The 25,788-nt window shown below is 38.8% G+C and overlaps 1 protein-coding gene across 1 annotated transcript in view; it reads left to right on the top strand.

Annotated features, from left to right (window-relative positions):
• Positions 1-563: 563 nt before the first annotated feature.
• The window catches only part of ZNF827 (zinc finger protein 827), an 87,882-nt gene continuing 62,657 nt past the window's right edge, over positions 564-25,788 (top strand). The window contains exons 1-4 of the mRNA XM_026866958.1: positions 564-606; positions 2,927-3,937; positions 8,611-8,783; positions 19,093-19,576. Of these exons, the coding sequence (XP_026722759.1) occupies positions 564-606; positions 2,927-3,937; positions 8,611-8,783; positions 19,093-19,576 (1,711 nt within the window). The remainder of the gene's footprint in view (positions 607-2,926; positions 3,938-8,610; positions 8,784-19,092; positions 19,577-25,788) is intronic.

The raw sequence follows: 25,788 nt of genomic DNA on the forward strand, positions 1-25,788 counted from the left end.
TTAAAAGTCTGGTTTCTGGGTTACAGAAAGAAACTGCACTGGTGGAAAAAAAAAATTCAGGTGGTTTTTGGGATAGAGATGCTGCAAAGGAAATTTGCCCTTGTTATGAAGACCGCTTGGAGATTTGAGATTGCTTGAGTGGTTACAGGTAGATCAGCAACAGGAGGGGGAGCTCTCACTGTGTTGCCCAAAGAGGAGGGAAATTCTGGACTTGGCAGCAAGCCTTTAAATGAAGAGTACTGCACTCCCTCTGCTCCCTGTCCATAAAATGTTGGTGGCTGCTCTTCATATAGGCAAGACCAGTGAAGAACATGCGTGTCTGGAAGGTCAGTCTATGTCCCGTTCCTATCTTTCCTGCTATTACTACCTTACTTTTTTGATTCTAGGCATAGTGTAGTTGTGTTACTGTTGAAGAAAGCTGTATTGCAGCTCTGCCATAGTGGATGTGCTTCCTCCCCACCATCATTATTAGTAACTTCATATACCAGTGCCCTTTTCCTTAGCTACTGTAAGCGTTCCCTGAGATGTCAGCTTTAGAGAGGAGGAATATATAGTGAAAGTACATGTGGGGCATTACTTCTATGGTTAGAGCAAAAACGGGTGCAGGTGAGAATGAAGAATTGATTTCAAGTGCAAGTAGGATGAGCAAGATTGGGAGATTTGTAAAACAGTGTTTATTAACTGCTATTTTAAAGGCTGGTTGCAACTGGGTAACATATCAACATTAAGAAATAGAGGTACACAGCAAGGAACAGAGAAATTTTGGGGTTTGCTGAGCTGGAGATTTCTCTAAAACAAACCCACTTCCTCTTGTAACCATTTACACTTAAATAGCTCTCAAACTGTAATTTTTGGATGACTTTGAAGGGAAATGGAATTCTCCCTCCCTATTTATGTATGGGGAGCAGAGACACAGAGAGAGCAGGGTTTGTGGGGGAGAGGAGGGGTTGTTTTAACACAGATGTAAGCAGACATAAGGATGTAAGTGGTAGGAGGCAGGCTAGCTTTGGCTCAGAAGCTGTGTAGTGGTGTCAACTCTAGGCTGCGTCCCAGAGGATGAGCCCTGCTCTTGGTGTATCAGTTCTGGCAAAGTGCCAGTAAGACGCTTTTCTGGCTTGCCATCCAGAACTTGCTTGCATCTGGGATGAGTGTATGGATTTCTCATTCGTGTGCACCCAACTGTACAGTCATGCCTCAAGTTACTTTTTAATGTTCACAGGGTGAAAAGGGAATATATTTGGTTCTCCTTTAACCTGCATAAGTGCTGGTTCAGCTGATTAGCATCTATCTTTTTCATTTGAATATGCATGCTATTGGCCTTTTTGTGCATGTTATTGTTAATCGTGCTGTGTCTGTGATGTTAACTTGGATAACATCAAAATAATTTTAGGTGAGTGCTTTGTCTTTTGTTTTAAATAGGAAAGATGCTAGCCCCCTTCTGCTTGAATTACTAATCTAAGGCAACTGAGTGGATTTATTGTGGGCTATTAAAACATCGGTGAAATTTTTTTCAAAGGGTTTTGAGTGAAAGGAACTTATTGTGAGAGACTATTCCTCATATTCTGTATAAAATAAAAACCCCTCAAACGTTTGCTTTCAGAGTGTACGTTGGTATCTCTCTACACTTGTGATACGTTTGGCTGGGTTTTTCCTCCTTAAATTCATTGCATCAAGAAATAATATAAATCTAAGTTTTATCAACTTCACTCCAAGTTTTGTAATTTGCTGGAATTAAATAGGGAATCTGGGAATAATACATGATCATAGGTACAATACATATCATGCAGGCTTATTTCCAGAATGTCAGTGAGGGTTATATTAAATCCTTTTGTTTTGCTTTAGTATGATTACAAAGATTCTTTTGTAGCTTGGGACATTGAGTCTAAAAGCAAGAAATGTGAGAGGTATCTGGCAAGAGAAGATAACATGAATTTAATTTTAGCATTGCTCTTGTTCTTAACTATGTTCTAAATGGCCAGCAAGATCTGCAAATAAAGTCTTGGTCATATCTGTATGACTTTGAATACCTATCAGGAAGAAGAGCAATCCAGGGTCATAGTGATTTAAACACTGTCAGTTAGGTCTCAGGGGAGACTGGAGTGTTGCAGTTACCACAGAGAAGAAAATGTAACTAATTGCATTGAGACCAACACTTTTTTTTATCTTTTTTTTTTTTTTTTTCGGCTAAACTAAGTTCAGTTTAGGATAGTCTTTAAAACTTTAATATTCATGAAGAATAACAAGCAAATGACAAGCAAGTAGTAGCTATATAAGAAGAAAGAACCCCAAAGATTAGTTTTGTGTGTATGACACTCCTTTCCCAAATAGTTGGAGAGATGAGAGATTTATCCTACATTCATGTATTAGTCATTTCAGCTATTCAGGAATGAATTGTGTATTATTGGTACAAATTTTATTTTATTTTAGATAGGGGTCACTGCAGGATTGGGCAGACATTTAAAGTCACTGGAAGAAACTGCTGTGAGTAGCTACACACCTGATCTGCTTTTGAAGGCATGCCTGTGCCAGCTGTACAAAGACACAAGCATCCAGTAATTTCTGGGCCTGTTAAATCTCTGCTTCATACCAGAGAGTTCATAATATTTTGCAGGATGTACAGACTATACCGATAATGAAATATTTGCAGTATATGAATATATATTATGTGTGTATTTATTGTTGCGTTTAGTTGTGCTGACTGAAAGATGACAGGCTTGTCGTGATTTCGTCTTCAAAGACAGATCTATTCATTTTCAAAAATCTTTTTTCCTGGTCAGTCAATCCAGGCTGATGCCAAGTTCATGCACTTTAGGGAGACATAAGATGTCTATTTTGGGAGGGTCATACAGAGGCCAGGCATACTTTATGCAAGGAAGTTATTTTACACAGATTTGAAAATAATACTGCTGTTCTTGGTTCCACACAGATGGTACCAGACAGGAAGAAGTGGAAGGTGAGCTCAGTGAAGAAGAACGCTGGTTTGGAAATTCTTCAGAAACTCCTTCGGAAGCATCGTATGGAGAAGTCCAGGAGAACTTTAAGTTGTCTCTTGAGGACAGTACCCAAGAGCAGTCCACTTCCCCGGATACTTCTTTGGGAAGTGCAACTCCTAGCAGCAACACAGCAGAGCTGGGATCCATTGAAAATGAGGCATTAAGAGACACATTACAGAGCAAGGAGCACCTTTCCCCTGATGTGCCATCTCTGTGTGAAGAAGAACCTCCTGGTCCAAATAAGCCACTGAGTAGTAACCTGAGGCGGCTGCTGGAGGCTGGCTCCCTCAAGCTGGATGCTGCCGTTACAGTCAATGGCAGAGTTGAGTCCCCCGTAAATCTTGGCTCAAATCTGTCCTTCTCTCCACCTGCTCATCATGCCCAGCAGCTAAGTGTTCTTGCCAGAAAGCTTGCTGAGAAACAGGAACAAAGTGACCAATACAATGCAAGTAGTCACTTTATATGGAATCAAGGTAAGTGGTTGCCAAACTCAACCACCACCTGTGGTTTGTCCCCTGATTCAGCTATCCTGAAACTGAAAGCCGCAGCCAATGCCGTTCTGCAGGACAAATCTCTTTCAAGGACTGAAGACACTATAAGATTTGAATCCTTTTCCTCACCTTTTAGTTCTCAGTCAGCCAGCTCCACGTTGGCAGCTTTATCTAAGAAAGTGAGTGAAAGAAGCATGACTCCTGGGCAGGAGCACCCGCCTCCGGCTAGTTCTTTCCTTTCTCTGGCTTCTATGACCTCTTCAGCTGCCCTTCTCAAGGAGGTTGCTGCAAGGGCTGCAGGCACCCTCTTGGCTGAGAAGAAGAAATCACTTGTTGCTGAGGATCCCTTGCAGCTTTCAGAGATGAAGCAAGAGAAAGCAACACCACCACAGTCTTTGGAATTACTGTTACTGCCAGTCCCTAAGGGAAGAGCATCCAAACCCACTAGTACAGGTATGGTTACAGTTTGGGCTACTAAGTAGAATGTATTTGTTTTGCTATAGGCTTATATAACATCTCTTCAATGGGTCTGGATTTGGTTTGATTCCAGGTATTATGAGAATGAGAAATAGGTACTTTAGGTAAACAATAGAAAAGATTTTTAAAATACTACTTAAAGAACAAACTGTCACAAATCTTTCTGTATTTGAACGATGTGAGTGTATGGTTCAGTTCGTTTTTTTTTTTTTTTTTTTTTTTTTATTCCATACAATGGTATTTCCCCCTCTTACCAAGTTCAGAATAAATCCACAAAAAATATTTAATGGAGAAGATCAAAGAATCTCTGTGAGGAAGCTCACGGTATCAGTGATCATGGACAAAACTAGTGCTTTTGAAATTCTGGACAAGGGAGAATTGTCCCTCCTGCTGTCTCTGTCACAAATGGACTTTTGTATAATCGCTTACTACCCTGTCCTAATTTACCAGAGTATATTATTATGTTGCCACTTTTCATTAAAATTTTTTGCAGCAGTTCACTATTTTACAATCCTTTGTTGTTTTGTTTTTTTGTTTTGTTTTGGTTTTTTTTTTTAAAAAAAGGGAACTGCATTTCTCTAATTTGCTCAACAAAAAACATTTTACAGTTCTGACTTCCCTCCACCAGTTCCAGCTGTTGGTCAAGGAATCAGGCTTATAGGGAATAAGAAGAAACAGTCTTGGTAACAAAAGTTTTCAAGAACTGGCAAACCATGCAGGGAAATTTAAATGATCCATCTTCAAAATAAGGAAAAATAAGGTATCTTCTCTTTATATAAAAAGTTCACATTATGGATTCATATTTATGGTAGAACATACAGCTTCAGGTGTTGTCAGTGTTCTCCCTGGAGTGGCGTTCTGCTGCAGAGGGGAAGGGAGCATGTCAGCTCTCTTCACAAGATGCACGAAGTGGTTCTGTATGTTAGGGCTTTATCAGGCTGTGTCTTATCAGGAATACTAGCTTGACCATACAGGTGGAGCTAGCCAGTGTACAGACATGAAAGCTGAAATGTATGTTGTATAATTGCACGGCCGTCTTTCTGACCTACCCTTTTTGTTTAGTATTATGAGGTCTGATCTGTCCTTGTGCAGCTCTCGGTAAAAACTCATGAGGTAGAAGCTATTGGATGCACCCCAATGCTCCTTCCTCCCGTGGAAGAGGAGAGGGAGGGATGTAATGAGATGCAGCCGGTACCGTTTTTTTTGCTCTGAGTTACATGTTTTCTGCAAATGCTTTGCTGGTGTGTTTTGTCAAGACAATCAAAGTGGCATGGGTCTGGCCTAAGGTTTTCATTAGTTTAGATGAAGTCTTTTTTGGAGTAACATAAGCTCTAAGCCAAGAAAATGTGGGAATAGGATGGCTATACCAGTGTGACTGTGGTCATTAATTTAATGTAACTTAATGTAAGAAGGGCAGCAATGTATAGAAAGAAGTAAGGACAAAATTTATTTGAAGTTATTAGTTTATTTCCTGCTGGAGAAAAGGCTCTTCACAGCATAAGTTTTTACTGGGAAAAAGTAAATGATGTAGTAAAATCCAGGTTCTGTGTTGGACCATCGAACCGTGGGATTTGTACTAGGGGAGTGCTCTGCACCAGTGTGCAAGTGTGCTGGTAGTAGTGGCGCTTTATAAACTAGCTCTGATGCAGCAAATTCCTAGCAGCAATTCTCTTTGGCCCAAGCATACTGTGCTGCTAAAAGATAACAATGGGGGCTGACTGCCTCAGGTCCTTGGTAACCAAGGAACAACTATTCTTTTTTTTTTTTTTATAATATATGGGACTAGTATCCCAAGAGGAAGGGTGTTTCCTTTCAGTTCATACATACTGGGCCAATGCCAGTTGGCATCCAAGCAAACTTTATAGTGTAATATTCATAACAAAAGTTCCTTAAATTGGTTTTCTGATATGCTATTAAGTTTTTTTCCTTTCTAAATAATTAAGCAACTGAAAATAAAAAGCATGCTGTTTGTTAGCATATCTGGATGTTGACTACGGAAAGCTAGACTCCTTGATTCCTTCAGCTGTGGAGAAATGCAGCTCGCAAAAAAAGGTCACTGTTTAGTGACCTTTGATTGAAGACTTCACTTCTGTAAAAGTTGAGTAGGGCAGCTGAGTGTGTATATTTGCCATGAAAATAGATGTCACACGTTCTTGATTCCTTTTGCACCTATGACTTTATGGCACTAATAGCAAAAAAATAGTATTTCATTTTATAATGTTTCATCTCTTAGTGTCTGTCTGATCGCTCCTTGAGACCTGTTTTTTTTGGTCTTGTCCCAGAGAGAGACATCTTTTCCCAGTAGGCATAGCTTGAGAGGTGGGTTTTTTCCCCTCCCATACTTTGAACTTTCAAGGCACTGGTGAGCTTATCTTGTTACAAGTCTGATTCACTTATCCACCACCAACATCTAGCTTTGGTTATGAGATTAATACTCAGATTAATTAGATGTGGACAAGTAAGGATCTATTTGCTCAGAATTATTTCAGTCAAGAAGCTGGAGCCATGGCTTATCAGAGCACCTCTGAAACTGCATGTCATATTTGGTGGACCTAATCATTACTTGCATAGGTTATAGAAAGTGGTACAGAGAAGACTTAACTTTTCTGTCAATCTGTTAATATTGCCAATTATACAAAACGGCCATGTGCTTGGGAGGAAATTTAAAAGAAAGCCTGCAATATCTGTTAAAGTTCTGACGTCGTTTTTGAAAGAGTGTGGGTGGCAGACCCTTCTTTTACTGACTAGAATGCTTGTTTGGTGTTAACTTTTTTTGCCTGCAGTGCTTGCAGCTTTGATCCTGAAGCTTCTTTGGGAAGCACTGACTGATTCCCTCCTCACTGGAGTCACTCTTTCCAACTAATGGACACCATGTGACATAAAACAGACATCAATATAAAATGGAAAGTTGAAGCCCACAGTTTTTTTTCTTACGCTGAGGTTTATGTAGCATAGCAAAGAGCTGACATGGTTCAGCTTTGGGGAGTATTAACAGAATTCCTGTGTACCCTTCATTGTCATTGTTATTGGTGAAATCACATGCATTCAGTCCAGTTCTTTGCATATTTTGTAATGTGCTATATTACTGTTGATTCATGTTGTTTTCAGATTTATTTTTAATGGGGTGGAAGACAGGTAATAGCTTGTTACACATTTCTTTTCTGGATCCTTTGTGATGTTAACCAGAGGCTGGAGAAAAGATACGATAGAAGGAAAAGAAAAGATAGGTAAAAATGCTACCAATATATATTTTTCGGTGGTTTGTCTTTCTCCTGCCTTTTGTGAAGAAGTAAAGGTATTTTAAAAGTGAAACACAAGGAATTATAGCATTGAGTTTGGCCTACTATTTAAAGGTGCAGAGAGGGGAGCAATTTAATAATATGTTCAATGTGATAGAATATTTCATGAGGAGAATTTCTGAACTCGAAGAAGTGCATGCTTTGACAATATGTCCTTTTTTTTAACTTTCATAATAACTACCTAATCAGTTGAATTATGGTGGTTTTGTTTCCTACCTAATAGCAAGAGTTTTATTTTAGGCTATGACAAATCTTTCTGGAGGTTTTTATCACTTGGTTCCTCATCAAGGGAATTTGATGTTTGCTATATACTTATCAGTAGGAAATAACTGATAATAATGAGATTAAATATTCTGAGAGAATTTCTAAATAGCAGGATGCACGTTGCTGAGCTCTGGATATTTGAAAACAGTCTGTCTCTTACAGTGAGGAAAAAGGTTTCCAAATCCACAGTAATACTAGGCCTTTCTTTATAATCAGAAGAAATCGTGATGAGAGGATGAATGGAGGGTTAGTCGTGTGAAGTCAGCAAGAAGGAATTTCTCTTTCCTTCAACCTTGTGATGATTCCACACTCAGTAGACTAACCATATTTGCCTGATAAATGCCACCAAATCCTTTTCTTAGGTGAATGGGGCAGTAAAGCAGAGTGCAAGCATTTAGGAAGGCAGTAGATTTAAAGCCCTGGCAACTAGAGGAGCAGAAGGAAACCCATGACCCAAAGACACCTGATGGCTGAAGTTGCAGCAGCATCTGCTCGAGCCACAACTGAACAATTTCAACAGCAGGGGTTCTGCAGTCATTCACTTCTGGAGTTAAATATATCTGATACACAATACCAGCATGCTTTTCAGTTAGGTTGTAGATTGCTCTATGATTTATATCCAGCTCCCCTGCTGGCTAACAATCAGATATGGAAATGGATCATTTTTTAACAGTTAAGCATATTTTCCATACCCTACTACAACTGGCCTGTGATAGGAAATGAAGCTGCAAAGTGACAATTATGAGAGACATCCATCTCAGTTCAGTTAAATTATAAGGAACATTAGGACCAGGTGAGATAGAGTAGCATCCCCTACTGATTAGCCAGAGGATGTTTGGGACATTAACCTTTATAAATTATGATGACCTTTCTGTGAGGGAGAATAACTAGATTAAGGGGAAAAGGGATGTGCAGGGGGGAGGAACTGAAATTTCTGGTACGTGTTGTTGTTTAACCGATGTGTCTCTTTGCAGATGAAATTCTAGCAAAAAATTGAAAAATGATATCTTGAGTATGTTTACAAGGGGAAAGTACTCGACAAGTGGGTGTAAAGGATCCTCTCTTTTTCTTCCCTCTTCTGCTAAGCCTCAGAAGAAGAAGGAGGAAAACCTTTCCAGTGTCCGATCTGTGGTTTGGTTATCAAGAGGAAGAGTTACTGGAAACGGCACATGGTGATTCATACAGGTTTGAAAAGTCATCAGTGTCCACTCTGTCCGTTTCGCTGTGCACGCAAGGACAATCTCAAATCACATATGAAGGTAGGGGAAGTGTTTACTGACAATCAAAACACTTGAATCATCAATCGAAAAATGATAGTATAACAAACCTATGTCATTTACATTTGCAAGAATAAAATTTCCCTAGCTGTACTACTAATGATGCCTTTATTTAAATAAAGACCATAAAAAGAGAAAGAAAAAACTTTTTTTCCTTTGCTTGCCTTTCCATTTTATGCAATGTGGAAACTGCCTTGGGTCATGTCAAATTGATGCGGCACAAGCTGTCTGTGACTGATTTAGCTCTGGACCTCGAACCACCAGAAACAGGGATGCTAGCTGAGATGTGACCATGCAGACACAGTAGTGCTGCTTTTCAGGATGCCAGCTAGTATCTCTGCATGCCATTACATCACACTAAGTGGGCATACCAACTTGGACAGCACTAGCAGGGGATCTCTCCATTATGTTTTACAGACAGGCCTGCAGTTTTGACTTTTTCTCAGTGTATTTTTTAACTGCAGGCTCTTCAGCAGTGAAGAATCCAAACCAGAATGAATGACAGATTATACTGTAATGTTTTGTTTTCAAGTGCTCCCATTAAATTTAAAGCATGCTTTTAACTCAGCCTAAGTTTTAGGCTCAAACTGAAGATGACCTTTTGAAGGAAGCCACATCTGTGTTGATACAAAAAAATATAAAAATGTAAAGAAACTCTTTGTCTGCTTAGCTGAAGTACTACATAGTTGCAACATACAAAGTGCCTAGTCTTTCAAATTGTAGAACATGCTTGGTGAAGTAAAAATGACATCTGTCCCATTAGCCCATGGATGAAGAAGCTGAAGTTCAGAAAGTCTCCCTTGTTAATGCAGTTGAGTTTTGTAATAACAGTGAAATGTTTTATTATAGTTAGTATTTTGTCTGTTTAAGACAAATGTGTGTAACAGAGTGAAATGTTTTATTATAGTTAGTATTTTGTCTGTTTAAGACAAATGTGTGTAACAGAGTACCAGACTGGTGTGGAGGGGGACAGAAATGCCTTGTTCAGCTTTTATATATGCTATTGCAGAATCTGAGATCACTAGACAGGAGTCTAACCTTGCTTACACCCAAGTAACTGTTCACTTCAGTGTAAATGATTTAGATGATTCCACTGATCACAAGAGCAGATCTTGCTGTATTTCAGGTCTTTGCTAGGTCTGAAATCGTCCCCCTAAAGTCTGAAGGCTCATCCCTTAGCGCTCCTACTGTGGATCAATGCACTATTCCTGGGTGTACCATGCTAATTCTTACCAGGTACAAATAGGTTTAGTGTTTATGGCTCTTGTTCTGTGTTGACTAGAGGGCACAGATGGCCGTCTGGAGTAAAGATGGGTAGAAGGAATGTGAACACAGCATGATGAGAAAAGGGGTTTTTTTATTTCAGTTGCTGACGGCCTAAAAGCTTGCTATTCCCTGTCAAAGACCTGTTGTTGTCCCCTGCTTTGTAAAAGACATCCCTGTTATTCCCTGCAGAAGTTTTTGTTGTCTGCTTTTTTCGCCTTTTTGGAATTATTTGAAGGTTGAGGTCCTATCCCTTCCTTTTTGGCATGGTGATTACCATAGGTGGTCACAGGTAGAATGTTGGAGGAAACTAAGGACTTTTTCCCTGTCTCTCTGTGCTATTAAATTGAAGGCTATCTGAAGCCCTTGTGCTCTTTTCTGCTCCCCACTTAACATAAACCCCTTCATTTAACTGAGCCCATGTCATCTTAAAACAGACCCCTTGTACAAACATGTGACATGTAGTATTAATTATTTGGTAATATAGTAATTATTACCAAGTAATGCTCAGTTAGGTATCATCGAGGTCAGAGTCAGGCCTAGAGCTGCTTGACACAATGTAAGAAATTAAAACCTCATTTAACCTTGCCTTGGAGTTAAGATCTGAAGTTGTCTCAGTCTGTGCAGTCCAGTTATGCAGGTCATGGTGGACTTTGTGGTCTTTGCTGGTAAAACTGTTCCCTATTTAAGATTAAGGCAATTGTCTTACAAAACTAGACGGTCTGTATTTGATTTTTTGTCCTTGTTATAGTCTTGTGGATAGATGTAAAGAATCACAAGCACAAGAATCCGAAATACAATGTTTACATTAATTTCAATAGGTTTCATACACTTTTCTCAATCGAGTAGGCCATTCATAAAAATGTTTTCTGTCACATCAGAATTGAAGCAGGTGAATGAGGTGGGGCATATTAGGCATGTGTCAGACATAATTTGAATTCCCTTTGGTGAAAGTGTAAATTGATAACAAGATTTAAAAAAAAATATCAGATTTCTCATTATTAAAAAGTGCTGCTTTTAAATCTGTATGTAAATAAGTATGAGTTTATAACAACTGACACACATATAAGCCAACAGTGTTCAAAATGGAATGAATACACATCAGAAATGGTACAACACAGCTGGAAGCTACTTAGGATGCAGTGTTTATGCCAGTCGGATGTTTCAGTTCTCTTTGTTGCCTTAGGATCCTTTGGGAGCTAACTGGCCTTATCTCCTTCCTGGCAGGCAACCCATGGAGGTAGAGCTTCCTCTTGCTCTCCATCCCTCTCTTCCTCCCCATGAGTCAACTGTGGCTACAGGTGAAGGCGCGTTTTTCAAAACCAAAGAGGCTACTCAAAATTAGGGCACTAGGCTGATGTCTGTCATTCATTATCAGCAAATTTTTATTCTGGGATGCTGTTACAAGCCAAGCTTTTTTCCTTTATGCTACTCTTTGGTTTTATGTTCTATTGATAAGGACGACAGGCAAAACCTGTTGAGGTGTTTTGTCCAGCTGCAGTCCTTAAAATTTAATAGTGTTGTCTTTGTTGTACTCCCTAGGCAGCATAGCCATGAGCTGAAGCACCTCCTTTTTTTTTTTTTTCTAGGCTCTTATAGATATTTTCTGTTGAAACTGGTTATTTAGAGATTTAACTTCCATGAGTGGTTTGTGTGTGTCCATATGGGCCTTGCTTACTGTGTGTATCTTTTAGACTAACGAATAATAACTATATAATATAAATACTTTGTAATTTTATGGTAATTATAACATGTCAAACTGATTGACCCAGAATACAACATTGCCAGCATTATTGGTGTCTTGTCCCCTGCTAGGGAAAAATCTCAATAGAGCTCTGGATTGATTCCAGCCCTGACCCATATTCAGATCTACATGTGCTACCCACCATGTTGATGAAGTGTTCTTGCTGTAAGGGCACTTTGCCAGGACCAACTCACAACTGGAGGCGAGGAAGTGAAAGGCAAGAAGGGAAGCAGAAGGAAAGTTTCCACACAGATACACAATGAACAAGGGAGGCTGAGTAGACTGCCTTTTAAGGCACACAGTGTTATCTATAATTGTTATATTGCATTTAGATTCCGCGGTGATAGGCACCTTAGAAAAGTCCAAAAATAGACACAGTATGGAATTTTATTAGTCTGTTTTGGAGACAAATTATAGTACATACATAACCACAAGTTTTGGCCCTTATCCTCAGGAATCTGGGGGTAGTATCTCAGGACTTGATTCTGCTATCATAGCATGGTTTCCAGGGGTGCTGAGAATACTCAGAATGAAGCTGGACGAAATTAATGGGTAACTGTGAGAGGTGTCTTGTCCAAGCAGGCAGCAAGGGTTGTGCTTGAGTCCTTCTCTCTGCTTATTTAAACATATATTCGGTTGGAATATATTGTTTTCTTCTTGAGAGAGGGAGAATCTTACTTACTACTGCAGAAATCAACGGAAAGGGGCGGTGTAATTCAACAAGATGTATTGAGGCTTTTCTGTTTTTCCTGGTAGGGAAGTAGGGATTAAATTTACCTCAGAGCAATACCACAAGCATCAGTCAGATTTTGGCCAATTGGTGTCTTTGGATCATGCACATGTCTTCCTCAGCAATTGGTGGATGGGTAGGGTGTGAGATCATACAGATATGTTCCAAGAAAGCAACAGGATATTAGCCTGAGTACTTGGAAGGAGGAATGAGGAAGAGGAGCATATGGCCAAAAATAATATCTATAAATGTTCCTTGTACTGCTATATAGACATAAGGCAGAAATGGGTGAGCCAGCTCTTCTAGCAGTGGAAAAGAAGTTTGGCATTGTGAACTTGTGCTTGAAGCATGATGGTATGGCAGAAAATGAGGGAAGGGAAGATTAAACTTAACAGAAAAATGAGATGCAATAGCAGACAGATCACGTGATGCTCAACCATGGGATCTTCCTGTTTCTGTTGTGTATGAAGTGGGACCACGTAGTGAGATCTCAGATTAATGCACCTGTGTAATGTGAAGAGGGTTATAATCAGCCTCCTGGTTAGGGAGAAGCTATTAATTACATGATAGTGGGAATAGGGAAGGGCCCTGAAGAATGTAGGCAGGTGCTCACTACCCCTTAGTGATTTGCTTTTCCCTCTTTCTTCCTCAGCTGGGGTCAGACAACTGAATAAACATTCCTGATCTGTTTTGGTGAAGTATAGGACAGATTATTTTAAAGCATCTTCCCATATTGGGAGAAGGAGGTTGACTGTGGCTTTTTGGGAGGGTTTTTTTTTTTCGTTTGGTTTAAGCTAACCTTAAAGACCCCTGGGAGGCACCTGTGATTCCATTACCTCCCCTCAGCCATGGGGAGGTAATGCAAACTTGCAGAGTTTTTCAACAAGTGAAATCTGTGCCTTGAGTCTCAGCCAGGTACCCCAAGTGACTTCAAATATCTGCCTTTTAATCTTGTCACTTTTTGCATGTGAGATGAGGGTAAGACAGGGTATGCATTGATACCTGAAATCCTAAAGAAGAAAAGAAAAAAAAAATATTTTGTTTGGAACACCTAGTCCAGTCCAACCCTGCAGAGAGGCTTTTCTTTCCTTTGCTTTCAAGCAAACCAAGGAAATAGTTTCAAAAGGAAAATACTATATAAATAATGTATGTGTCCTGAGGGGAAGGATCATATCAAAACTAGCACCATAGCACTAAACTTTTGAAAGTGCAATATTTTAAAAATGAGGGAACCTGTCAGAAAGGAGCACGAAATGACAAAGAAGAGTGCACAAGATAGATGCAAAATGGAGACCTCTCAAGCGTACTTAAATGCAGTCGTATAATAAGGCATTTTACTAAAGGCGATTTAAAAAAAAAAAAAAAAATCACTGAGATCACTGTGTAGGCAGGTATGGCTAAATGTCTAGGCTGTAGTACTTGTTGGTTATATCAGTTGCTTAAACAGATGCCCCTCATGGGAATCTTAATCCACTTGAAAATTGGTGAGAAAAATAAAAACTATAGTAGGTAAAGAAAAAAGTGATAATTAGGTCACAGAAAGTATGTAAAGAATGACTAGCCAGAAACAAATATAGCAGTGAATGGATTCAGCACACCAACCGCCTTATGTTCTGATTTTGCTTAGGGATGAAGGTTCTCAGAAAAAAACATTTCATCTTATTCTGAGGGTTGAAAAAAAAAAAACCAAACCAAAAAAACCCTGTTAAGTCCCACAAAAGAAAGGTGAATGTCAATCCTTTCCTTCTTGTGCCATATAACTAGAAGGGAGAGTCTGCAAAGTGTTACCCCAACCTTAAGGAAGGGAGAAAGAAAAGATCTACCTCACCAGTACTACAAAATTGCAGGACGTACCCGTGTGACTGTTTCACTCACCCCTACTGTTGTACCCTGTTAGGTGGGATCATGTGTATTTGTAACTGTGATGCGTCTGTACGGGCCAGTGTGTACTGCCCATGACTTAAATTGCCTGGTAAAGCAGCAGGGATGTTGCTTTTAAGTGTGAAAAGATGATTCAAGAAACTGTTTATGATCCCAGAAAAGTTAGTATGTCAACAAAAAAACGTAACAGAAAAAACCACACAATGATATGAATGACGATTGATATGAAATGATAGGGACATGTGGTTTCTGTAAAAGAAAATCATGTGTTCTTCTAATAAGATGTTTTGAGTATGTCAGGAAAATCATGGACTTAAGAATCAGTTGAAATTTATTTGGTTTTTAAAAAAGCCTTTGGCAAAGCTTCTCACTGAAAAGCTGCCAAATAAATTAAGCAATGTGATGTACTACGGCAAATTAAGAAATTCACCAAGAGACAGTAAAACAAAGGGTAGGAAGGAATCAGCAATTTTAAGCATGACAAAAGGCTAACAGAGTGGTGTTCCATTACTAAGAGTGGAATTGTACATATTTTAACAAATGTGATCTGCACAAAATGATGTCTGCGGGTAAGAGGACTGTAGATGGTACAACCTTGTGTGCATGAATCAAGATTAGCAAAGGCAGAGCTTGAAAGGAAATGAAAAGGGCCTGGCTGGCAGATAAAAAAGGGGGCAAATGAAGTTATTTTTTATAAATACAAGGCACTGCACCTTGGAATCAAGAGTCTAATAATGCACCTGGTGTTTCATGTAATGAACTGTAACTACTGATGGAAAATATCCGGGTATTGTAGACAGTTCAGTGAAAACCTTTTCTTGGCATGTGCAGCCCTGGTTTAAAAGTACATTAGATATATGAGTGTCTGTAGAATAAACCAGAAATAACACTGAAAATATTACAATGCTATTATTAACATACAGTGTGCTGCCACTTAGGATATTCAGTTCTGGTCACAGCATCAAAAAGCTGTATCAGAAATAGAAGGGATTTTAAAAGCTGGCAATGAAAATGATTAGTGGGATGGCAAGAACTCTCTTTGAAGAGAGAAGCTGAAAAGAATGGGACTGCCAGGTATAGAAAGGCAATGTGATCACAATAATGCATGTGATAGAGAAGATAAATTGAACAGCCTCTTTTTTTTTTTTTTTTTCTTGTAATGTGAGAATGAGGAGGCAGAAGAGAAACTGAAAGAAACAAATAAAAAAAAAGATAAATTGGACCAATAGATGATTTGTACCCAAGTCCTCAAGCTAGGCCTAAAGTTTGTAAGGAGTGTTGTATTCTGTTGAAAATTGCTGTGTACGTCATACCAAGCACACACTGAAAGAACCACAAAATACCATTTGAGATTGGGAAGACTGTGGTGTTAAAATAAAGATGATATAAGTACTTTGCACGGTCAAGGAGAATATCTGTGGTCAAATGAAATAAACTCAGAAGGTACAAGTCCTTAAATGTTTCTGACATAAGTCAAATGGTAGTTTTATGGGATTTTGAAAGAACCATTCTCTCTGAGCAGGGTGTGCGCTGTGGTGTGTTGCAGTGTAATTCAGAGAAATCAAAATCTGGCAGCAGCTGGGCTTAGGCTGAGACTTTGGAGAAAACCTGTCAGCTGCCCTCTTGTCTCCTCCTGCCTGTGGTTCTTGCAGGAACAGCCTAGCTGAGTCTAAAGACGACATCTGATGGTTTGGGTAGCATTAGCACAGTGTAAGAGCCCTTCTCTGTCTCACGGAGGGAGAAGGAAGATTTTTGGACTGTAACATTTTGTGCCCTGGATCTCCCCTGTGGCTTTCTGTGTAGCTCTACAGGGTTTCTTGTTTCTTACTCTGCAGCAAGTAGTTGCTGCCTTGACTTTTCCCTCCAGATAGCACAGAATGGCAATTCATGGCTCTTTCAGCTGCATTTGGATGAGAAAATAAGGGATAGTTTTTCCTTTAAAGGGACTTTCATTGTTAGCTTCTATTTCTAACAGTGTTCAAATTTAAAATAAATATTATTATTTAGTTCTGAGAATTAAAAAAAAATATAAAGTCTTATGGCGGGACTGTACCCAGGACACTGGTAGCTAAATATTGGACTTGATGTTTTTTCATGTATTTGGGGTTTTTTTGTAGATATAAAATTCTTCCTTTCAAAACTCCAAATATTTAGGTTTGAATTCTGTCATTCCTTGGCTGCAAGTTATAAATGTACTTTATTTTATGAGAAATCCATTGGTGGTGCTACTATTGTCTTTAGGCAGAAGAAAAGTCCAAATCGGATGAATCAGTCCCCCGTATTCTCATCCATTCTCAAAAGATATTGCAGGGGTGGCATGCCGTGCTCCTGGGAAGAGAAGGTGGGCTCCCACACACTTTGCCACCTGACTGCAGCAGTGACAGCCTTCAGAAGGCATCATATTGATGATTGTGATAAGGGGCCTCCAGAAGAAGTGGTTAAATATGTAGGCAGGGAAATGTTGATTGAAGGGGATCCTGGAAAGAAACCCTGGCACACAGCATCTCAGTGGGTGTAAGAGATAAAGTTGCCATGGTGAGAGTGCTTGCTACCATTAGTACATCTCGGTGCTCTTCATGAAGAAGAGTGCTTACACACTGCTGTGCTCACAGACCGTCCTGTTTCCAGGAGTGTAGACAGACAATCTGGTTGGTATTTCTGTGGTAACCTGTTAATACTTAGATTTATTATGCTGCTATTCTTCTGCAAGGTTGTTGCTTTAAAACTGTCTCAGGTTAGCATTAGCTTCTAATATTTTTTTTTGTTGTCAGGTGCAGTTATAAGATTCCAGAATTACTTTGTCGGTAAATGTCATGTTCATATGATACCGAGAATGTCAATCTGTAAAGTGGCTGGCCAAGAGAAATTCTCTCTTGCTTGTCTGTTTGTTTAGTACCTAATCTCTGGAGCCCTTGAAGAACTACTGAATGAAAAGTTATACAGCACTAATGAAATGGGTCTTCATTGAAAGCGGGTCTTCGTTGAAAGCAAAAAGAACTAGAAGGAGATGTCTCCCAGCTTTACATTTTAGCAGACCTGAGTTTAGGTCCTGTGTGTGTAGAGATTGCAGTGTTGAATATGAGCTTGTGACTCAGTTCCTCTTACAATATATAGAAAATTAACTGAGCCAGATCTACAACCATGGGAAGCTCCAACCTGAATTTTGAGAGAGGTGTGTTTGGGAAGTGCTGCTATTACCCCAGAGACCTGCAGTGTCTGCACCAGGGCTCTTGGGATCTAGATCTCTGCTCTGCAGGAAACTGGAAAGTGCTGAAAGCCTTAGCTAAAGCTAGGTTTTCCAGGCTCCCTGGTGTGGAGCTGAGCTTTGATTAGAGCTGGAGTTCTTGGGGCTTTTGGACTCCCAGGGTATAGCAGCAAGCCTTGGATTCCTGGCACAGCTGGCTGCTTCTGAGCCAAGCCCAGGGAGCAGGAGGTAGAGTGCCACTCAGTAGGGTAGGGAAATCATGCTTTGTTTGCCAGGGGTTCATCAAACCTCTTCGTGTTTCAGGTGAAATATTTTGCATTCAACAAATTGCCATTTTCCAACAAAAAATCTGTCTCACTGAAATGTTTCCAACCAACTCAAGTCACAAGTGAAAACGAATGTGTGGAGCTCAGTCTGGTGCCAGTTTGTCCTGATCACATATTCATCAATTAGTGAGGAAAAAAAAAATGTATTTGCCAGTCTTTCTACGGGGAGTAGCCCAGAGTGTTACTGTCAGGATTTAAAATTCATTTGTGAAACTATAGGGAAAAAACTTCAGTATACCTAACTATTACACTGAGCTCAATTATTCCTTCCCTTTCATGAGAACTAAGTTAAAGAAGAAATTGTATAATTATATAATTTATATTGAGTGTGTCTGTTCAAATAGTATGTAAACCATTACATATGGATCGATGGGTAGAGTTCTCTTTAAAAGTTGATCAGGATCGGGCCTTAGGATACTAGGCATTGTAGTTATACTGGAGCATGCAGTCTCTATGAGGAAGAGCCTGCAGTCAAAATAAGAGGACAGTAGATTAACTGTGATCATTAATTGACTGATAAAATAGAGTAGATGGCAAACACCATCTCTCATGCTCGTATTTTATAACAGAGCTGTTTATTTTCTGGTAGAATTAATTTGAAAACCACTCTTTCAACAGCACCTTGGTATGGCCAGGTGCTGTGTTTTTACTCTTAACAATACATGAATTGATGATGGACATTGCAATGCAGGTTGGTGTTTTGCTGGATTGCTCTGAACAATTGTTGTTTATGAGGTTGCACGGAGTGATCATGCTTAGTAGATCATTTAATAGATAGGTGTTTGGTTTTTAATCAAGAAAGCTACTAGTTATAGCTTGGAAGTCTTTTTATGCACTGACAGGTCATCAGGATCTATTTGTAAGGACTATTTGATCCAAAGCAGACTTCATCATTTCCCTGCTGCAGAAACAGATGTTCCTGATTTTATTTTTTTTTTGAGTCTGATGTTTATGTTCTTTGACTTATGTGTGAAAGAATCCTACTGTTCTTAGTGCCTGACCTCTTTCCAAGTGCTCAGAATGAAGGATTTACTCGGTTAACGTTTTTTTAGATGGTGTGAGAAGTGTAGAGTTGAAATTTCTATAATGCTAGTAAACTGTTTCTCTTAATACATGCTTTTGTCTTTCACCTCTTGAACCAGGTTCATCAGCACCAAGACAGGGGTGAGACCTTTCAATGCCAGCTATGCCCCTTTACCTCCTCCCGCCACTTCAGCCTGAAACTCCATATGCGTTGCCATCAACACTTCCTCAGGACAGAATCCAAAGTGAAGGAGGAAATACCAGAAACTGAGGTGAAGGGGTCACCACAGCTAAATAGTGACTCCTGCCCGGGACCACAGAGGGAAGGAGGTGGACCTGACCTTACGGGATCAGCATCTGTATCTAAAACACCCGATGTGGCTGGGCAGCCCGGTGGAGGTATTCCACCTTTACTAGTGAAGGAAGAGCCCAAAGATGACAGTGGCATCTCAGCTGCACCTTTTGCTCTTAGCACTGTTGACAGAGCCCCCAACCACACAAAGCTGAAAGACTCCTCTGAGTTTGTGGCCAATACAGCATCAGCACTATTCAGCCAAGACATCTCTGTCAAGATGGCGTCAGATTTTCTTATGAAGCTGTCAGGTAATTGAGCAGTGAGTGGCAGCATCAGCTGCGCCCTTACAGGCTAAGAAACACTTTGCCTTGGGTTTGCTAAATCATGGAATTGCAGGGATTAAAATGTTTCAAGTTCTTAATTTATAATTTCTTATTTCTTCTGATAAGGAGAGGTGCATGACGGAGGGAAGAGGGGAAGCGGTGAGAGAGAGGGATTTTGCTGTTTAATTTCTGGGATTGAGAGTGAGAACTTTTTATCCAGTCTTTAATGTTTGTTGAGAATTACCTTGACAATCTCATTTGGTGTGTTTTTCAGGCATGCTGAATACCTGTAGTTCTCTTTTTGAAATCACTGAGGCTTGCCCAGCATGTTAGAAAATTAATCTCTTTAAGTTCGCTGCCTTTACCCATCTGTTAAATAGGACCAATGAAATACTGGTCACCTTCCTCTCAGAATAGTATTTGAGGTCTAACTAGTAAATATGTGTGAAGTATGAATATTACTGCATTTCTTGATTATTAACACTTAAAAAAAAGATAATCCTAGAGATTCATGGACAGCTTTTAAATTTTTTTACAATTTTAATTGAAATCCATATCTAATGCGAAGCATGTGTTTATTGTGTTTTCTTTCACTGTCAGATTGTTGCTGTAAGAATGATATTCATATGTAAGACTGAAGTGGAAGATGTATTTAAGGGTGAATCTATTATATTTTATGTGCTCTTTTATTGATTTGACTGGACACTTCAGAATTGTGGACATGCTGGGGGGGATGTTCTATCCTAAATGTTTTCCAAATTGGCCTTTAATTTTTAAAGAGAAAGAATTCAGGAAAAATGTCACTGAAGAAATTTGTTTCACAAGGAGATGGCAGTCTCTATGGCAAGTTTTAGACTTTGGCAATAGAAGACACCCCTCTCAATGGAGAATAATTGGTCACCTTTTTCCTTTAAATGGAATGTAAGTTGCATTTTAGCAAATTTTATTGTCGGGTAGACTAAGGAATTAGCTCTGTCCTAATGCCATTGCCTAGGTGAAACCACAGCCATTTATTTTGGAGAGGATTGCTGTCCTTATCTGCCCAAACTTTTATACCTCTGGCATCGCAGTTCTGTGGGGAAGAGAATGGAATGGGAAAACACAAGGAGCCAAGCCTTGAGGCTTCATGAAGCCAGCCAGGAAAAGACCTGAGGACAAGCAGGACATGGGCTGGCACAAATGGTTTGCTGTATGGGTTGGAAGAAGTCAAAGAAACCTCCCCTTTTTTTTTTTTAAAAAAAAAAAATGTTGATATAATTTATTATTATGACCAAGAAAAAATGAGCGAGGATGAGTATTTTGATTTGCTTATATGGTTTTTTTGCTTGTACATTTTTTTACTTGAGTTTCAGATTTGGACTCTATATGAAATCAATTTTTTATGTTGTCTGACAGCTGTCCCATATATGTTGATGTTCTGATGTCTATCTTAAATTTGAGTTGCTGTGCACTAAGTGGCTCAACACATCAACTGTATTGACCTGTAGATGTTAGTGCTCATGATGGCTGCATGTAGCAAGAATGAGAGCAGAAAGCAGGAGAGAGGGGAAAGCCTGAAAACTGAGAAAACATACAAGATTTTGATGTGTTGTTTTTCATGTAGCAGTTGATGGGGAGCTGTTTACAGTTTGGCAGACGGTTATGTTTTCAATGTCTGATCTATTGGCATCAGAAAAAGGATACAAATGTACATCATTCATGCAAAAGGCCTATGCAGTTATTTTATGGTGACTAAGGTCTTGAAACCTGACTTGTATGCACTGTTACCTAGCAACATGTTATAAAGTCACTGGGGGAGTGAGATGTATCTGTAATTTTGTATGTGTGCATATTTGGATGAAAACGTACTGCCAGTCACCAAGTTTACTGCACAAGAAGACCAATGTTAAAAGGAAAGGAATTTCTTGTCTCCTGAGATTTATATTGTGTTATATACATTTAGCTCATGCTTTCCTCCATACAGTGTGCATAAATTTAGAGTAGAAGTAGAAGTAATTCTCTTTTAGCAAGTTGGCTAAATATTTGCTGCATTTTTTTTGAGTGCTTGCTTTGCTGAACCAAGTTCCTTTGAGTGATTTCTTTATTACAATACTCTCAATAGGCCCATCAGAACTTCAATTATTGGCCCTACCTTTTCAATGATATAAATCTTTTGACATCTCAAATTGTATAGGCCAATTGTAACAGCCAACACAGATTTGTCGAGACCAAATTATGTCAAAACAATCTAATTTTCTTCTCTGACAGGCCTTGTGGCTGAGAAGGAAGCAGTGGATAGATATATAGACTTTAGAATTTGGCATTTATTCTGATTGAATATTGATGGTTTAAATGAACATTTATTTTTGCTTGACAATATTTATTGCTCTTCCTCTTCTTGGTTGGTGTCAGTTTGTATGCTCCAGTTCCATGGGAGACCTCAGGGCCTGTTGGTTTTCATTTCTGTGCAGTTTCAGCCTCTTCTTTTTCCAAGCATGTAATGCAGAGGAGTGCTTGTCTCCCTTCAGACCTAGGAGTTACAGTTTCCAGAAGTTTAATTGGACCGCCTAGGGTGAAAGACAGTGCAAAATTGGCGGTTACTAATTATTATGAATTTTAAAATTGAATTTTAATAAGCATGTATATAATCTTGATTGTCAGTATTATTTCTTACTGTGCAACGCAGTACCTTTCTAGTCTAGATGAAGTGGATATCAGATGGTTGGAAAACACTACACTGAAAGTAGTTCACGGGCAAAAGAGAAGAGTCACAGTCAAATGAGAACTTTAAAAAAATGTGCAACTGTTCATCAGACAAATAGAAAATACAAATACAAAACCAGCAACAAGTACCCAGGTAACAGTTCTGTGGGAAAGAAACAGGAGTTAACAATGTCATACTGATACTAAAAAGGCAGTCATTGTACTGGGATGTATATACAGAGAAACAGCCTCAAAGAAGGGGGAAATAGTCTTACTGAAGTCCCAAGGTTTTGGTACGTATAGTTTATGAAGAGTGTGGATGGTTGGAAAAACTTCAGAGGAGAGCAGCAGAAATGAATAGAGGTTTAGAAAACATTTCCAGTAAGCATGGGTAAGAGGGAGTGAGTTGTGAAGCCTATGGAGAAGAGAGTCATTAATAAGCCTTTAATGCATTAAAAAGTTTGTCATGAGAGAAGGAAATAATCTGTTAGCGATTCATCCTAATTAGGATGAAAAAAAATTAGCAAGTTTATGCTGCTGTAGGGTTTAAATTGGCATTAGGGAAATCTTTCCAAAAGTTGGAGTAGGTAAACCTCTGTGGTAGTTTGGCTGGAGATATTGTGGCATCTCTGCTACTGGAGAGTTTTAAATTAGATAACTACCTGTCAGATATGGTTGATCACGTATTAGGCAGTAGGATGGACTAGATCTGTATATGTCAGTGAACCATAGGACATCAGAAGCAGCTGTAAGAAATTTCAGCTGAACAAAAATAAGCAACAAACTTTAGAGAAGCAAAATGGGGAAAAAATTTACAGATGTTCAAAGTTAGACGTGATTTTGATTGGGTCAGAAATTAATTGTAATGACACTGCTCAAAATGTCCTCTGAAATTTTTTCAGAAAGGCTTAAGAGAATTTAAAATTCAAAGAAGTTGAGAAATATTGGTGTGGGTGACCTTTTGATAAGATCCTTTTAGCCCTAATTCTGTGTCATTGCTTGTCGGAAAGATTTTTAGTTACATGTTCTATGAAATAAGGCATAACACAAATCACCAAATGTAAATCTAAAAATAAGTCTTGAAATTTTTTTCCAGATTCCATTCTCTAGGTCCTAGTTTAAGATAGGAGATGCTTTTAAATTCACCAGAAATTTAATAAGTGTTCTCTGAAATTTTATTTAAACTTGAAAAAGGGTAATTGTTTGTAAAGACAATTAGTAGATGACTCAACATATAAGCAGAAGGATATTTAAGCATGGGCATGTTTTTACCTTCAAATCTTCCCCCTCTTACTTCAGTAGGACTGCTTGTATGCTTTAAGTTGCCTGAGTACTGCTTTGCCAGAATGTTTTTCTTTCCCCAGTCCGTTAATTCCGCATTGAAACTTTGTAAATGCATTCATATCTTAATTTGCAGAGTATTTGTGTTTCCTGTTTCAAAGGTTTCAGTGGCAGACATTATACAACGCATCTCTTTAAATACTGATGTCCTTCCAGCCAATTCTAAGGCTTGTTTTCTTTTGTAATAAAAAAACCCGCTTTCACGGTGATCCAAATTACAATGACCGGTGTACTCTAGTGAAGTTATTACTGTGCCTGTGTTATGTGCTGCAGTTACTTTTCATAACATTCAAAAATAAATGAATCCCATCAAAATGAATGGGATTCTTGTATTATTGATCTCAAAGGAATTCTGTGTGGAAACAGTAATTGTAAGGCATCCTTCATTGCTGGCCTCTTTCCCCCAGCTCTCTGTGCATTGCTCTAGGAAGCATGTCTCTTCATCTTGTGATGGTGTATATGACCAAGTGTGCCCTGCTTCTGCACTTCTGTTGATGTTCCCCAAATTACTCACATGAAAAAACTTTAAAATAGGGAGGAGGAAGGAGAGATAACATGCTGAGGGGTTGGCCATGTTAAACAAATGAGAAACTGTGCTTTCTCTCAGTTTAAGTCGTCTCTCACCGTCATGTGAGGAGTCAAATCTGTATTTTGGAAAATAACGCCACTATGGGATTTTGATGACTCCAAAGTAGTTGGACTTTGTATTCACGTTTTATTAGCCGATTCCATTAATGGAATAATGAAATAGTAAATCATCAGACAGCTACATACAAAATATTAGTAGATCAGTTAAGTAATCACATAGATTATTCATTCTGTTTGACTCTTGAAAATTACTGCATTCCTTAAAGGTAATACAAGCAATTTGAAATGTTTTAGCATTTGCCATTGACAGTACTGAACTGACTGGCTAGAACTCTTCGAACAGCTATTTTTAATAAAATAAAAGCATGTCCAATTAAATTGTTATAATTGATGTATTTGTACAGCAAGTTCCAAGGAAAAGACCGTGCCTATATTTAGGATTCATAGCTTATGCCAGAATGTAAAATTTCAATTAGAATGTAAGTGCACAGGACTGGCAATTATTGAGGCATATCCTTAATTTTAAAATACTGTGAATTCCATAATGCTGCTTTCAGTGTAAATACCCCTGATGTCATCAAAATTTTTCTGAAGTGTGTCTCCAGATTCAGATTTTCATTATTTCCATATAGACCTTTAATTTAAAATAAAGCTGAAGAAGGGCAATAGCATGGCTAATTAAAACTTTGGCAAATAAAAGCTTGTACTAATCTTTGCCACTGATATATCACCACCTTTACAATCTCTTTTCAGCAATTGCTAGTCTTACATCCACAGTTTCCCGACATCCTTAAAACAATACACATCATGTTTTACACCTTGAAGGAATATGTAGAATATCAGCAAGATAAGGCAGTCTAGACTGTGTTCCAATTTAGTAATTTAAAATGCAGGATAACAAACTGCTTTTTTTTGTGTACTCACCCCAATACAATTTAAAAGAAGACATGAATATGATTCTGGGCCAACTCTGTGCTTACAATTTAGTTTTAATATCTACACAAACTCTTATACTTGAAGTTTAAGACTAGACTAGACTGATGGCTCTTTTTCTTCCCTGATTTACACTATTACTTTGTGCAGAAGTTCTAGCTTGTGAGCCTGTCTGTCACATCTATCCAAAATTGGAATTGAAGACATTGTTAGTTCAGTCATCTCTGTTTGCTTTAGGTTTTTTTCTCTCTTAAACAAATATAAAGGTCAGTCTGTTGGTGTTTCTCTCCTCTGTTTCTATTCCTTTGTAGAGAGAAGAAATTTCCATACTGCAAACAATTCTTTCCTTAAGCAACAAATCTCCCTTTGCTCCTTTCACCCTCTTCCCCTTCTTTTCTCCAGCTTTTCCAGAATTTTACCTATTCTGCTGTTATTTTGATTTTTGCCTGGAAAGGAAAAGATGGTCTTGTCAGATATTACAACAAGCAGGTGGGACTTCAGTTGTATAACAGACATCATGGGGCATGGGGGGTGGTATTGTCCTACAGGTGCTTTAGCAGTTTGCCAAATTCCTCCATTCTACTTGCATAAGAACATTGTGAAATTTTGAGGGGACAGTAGCAGGACTGGTCATTCTCCAATGCCATGTCTCA

The sequence above is a fragment of the Athene cunicularia genome, unplaced genomic scaffold, assembly GCF_003259725.1.
Source record: "Athene cunicularia isolate RWA unplaced genomic scaffold, athCun1 SCF_1, whole genome shotgun sequence".
Classification (NCBI taxonomy): domain Eukaryota; kingdom Metazoa; phylum Chordata; class Aves; order Strigiformes; family Strigidae; genus Athene; species Athene cunicularia.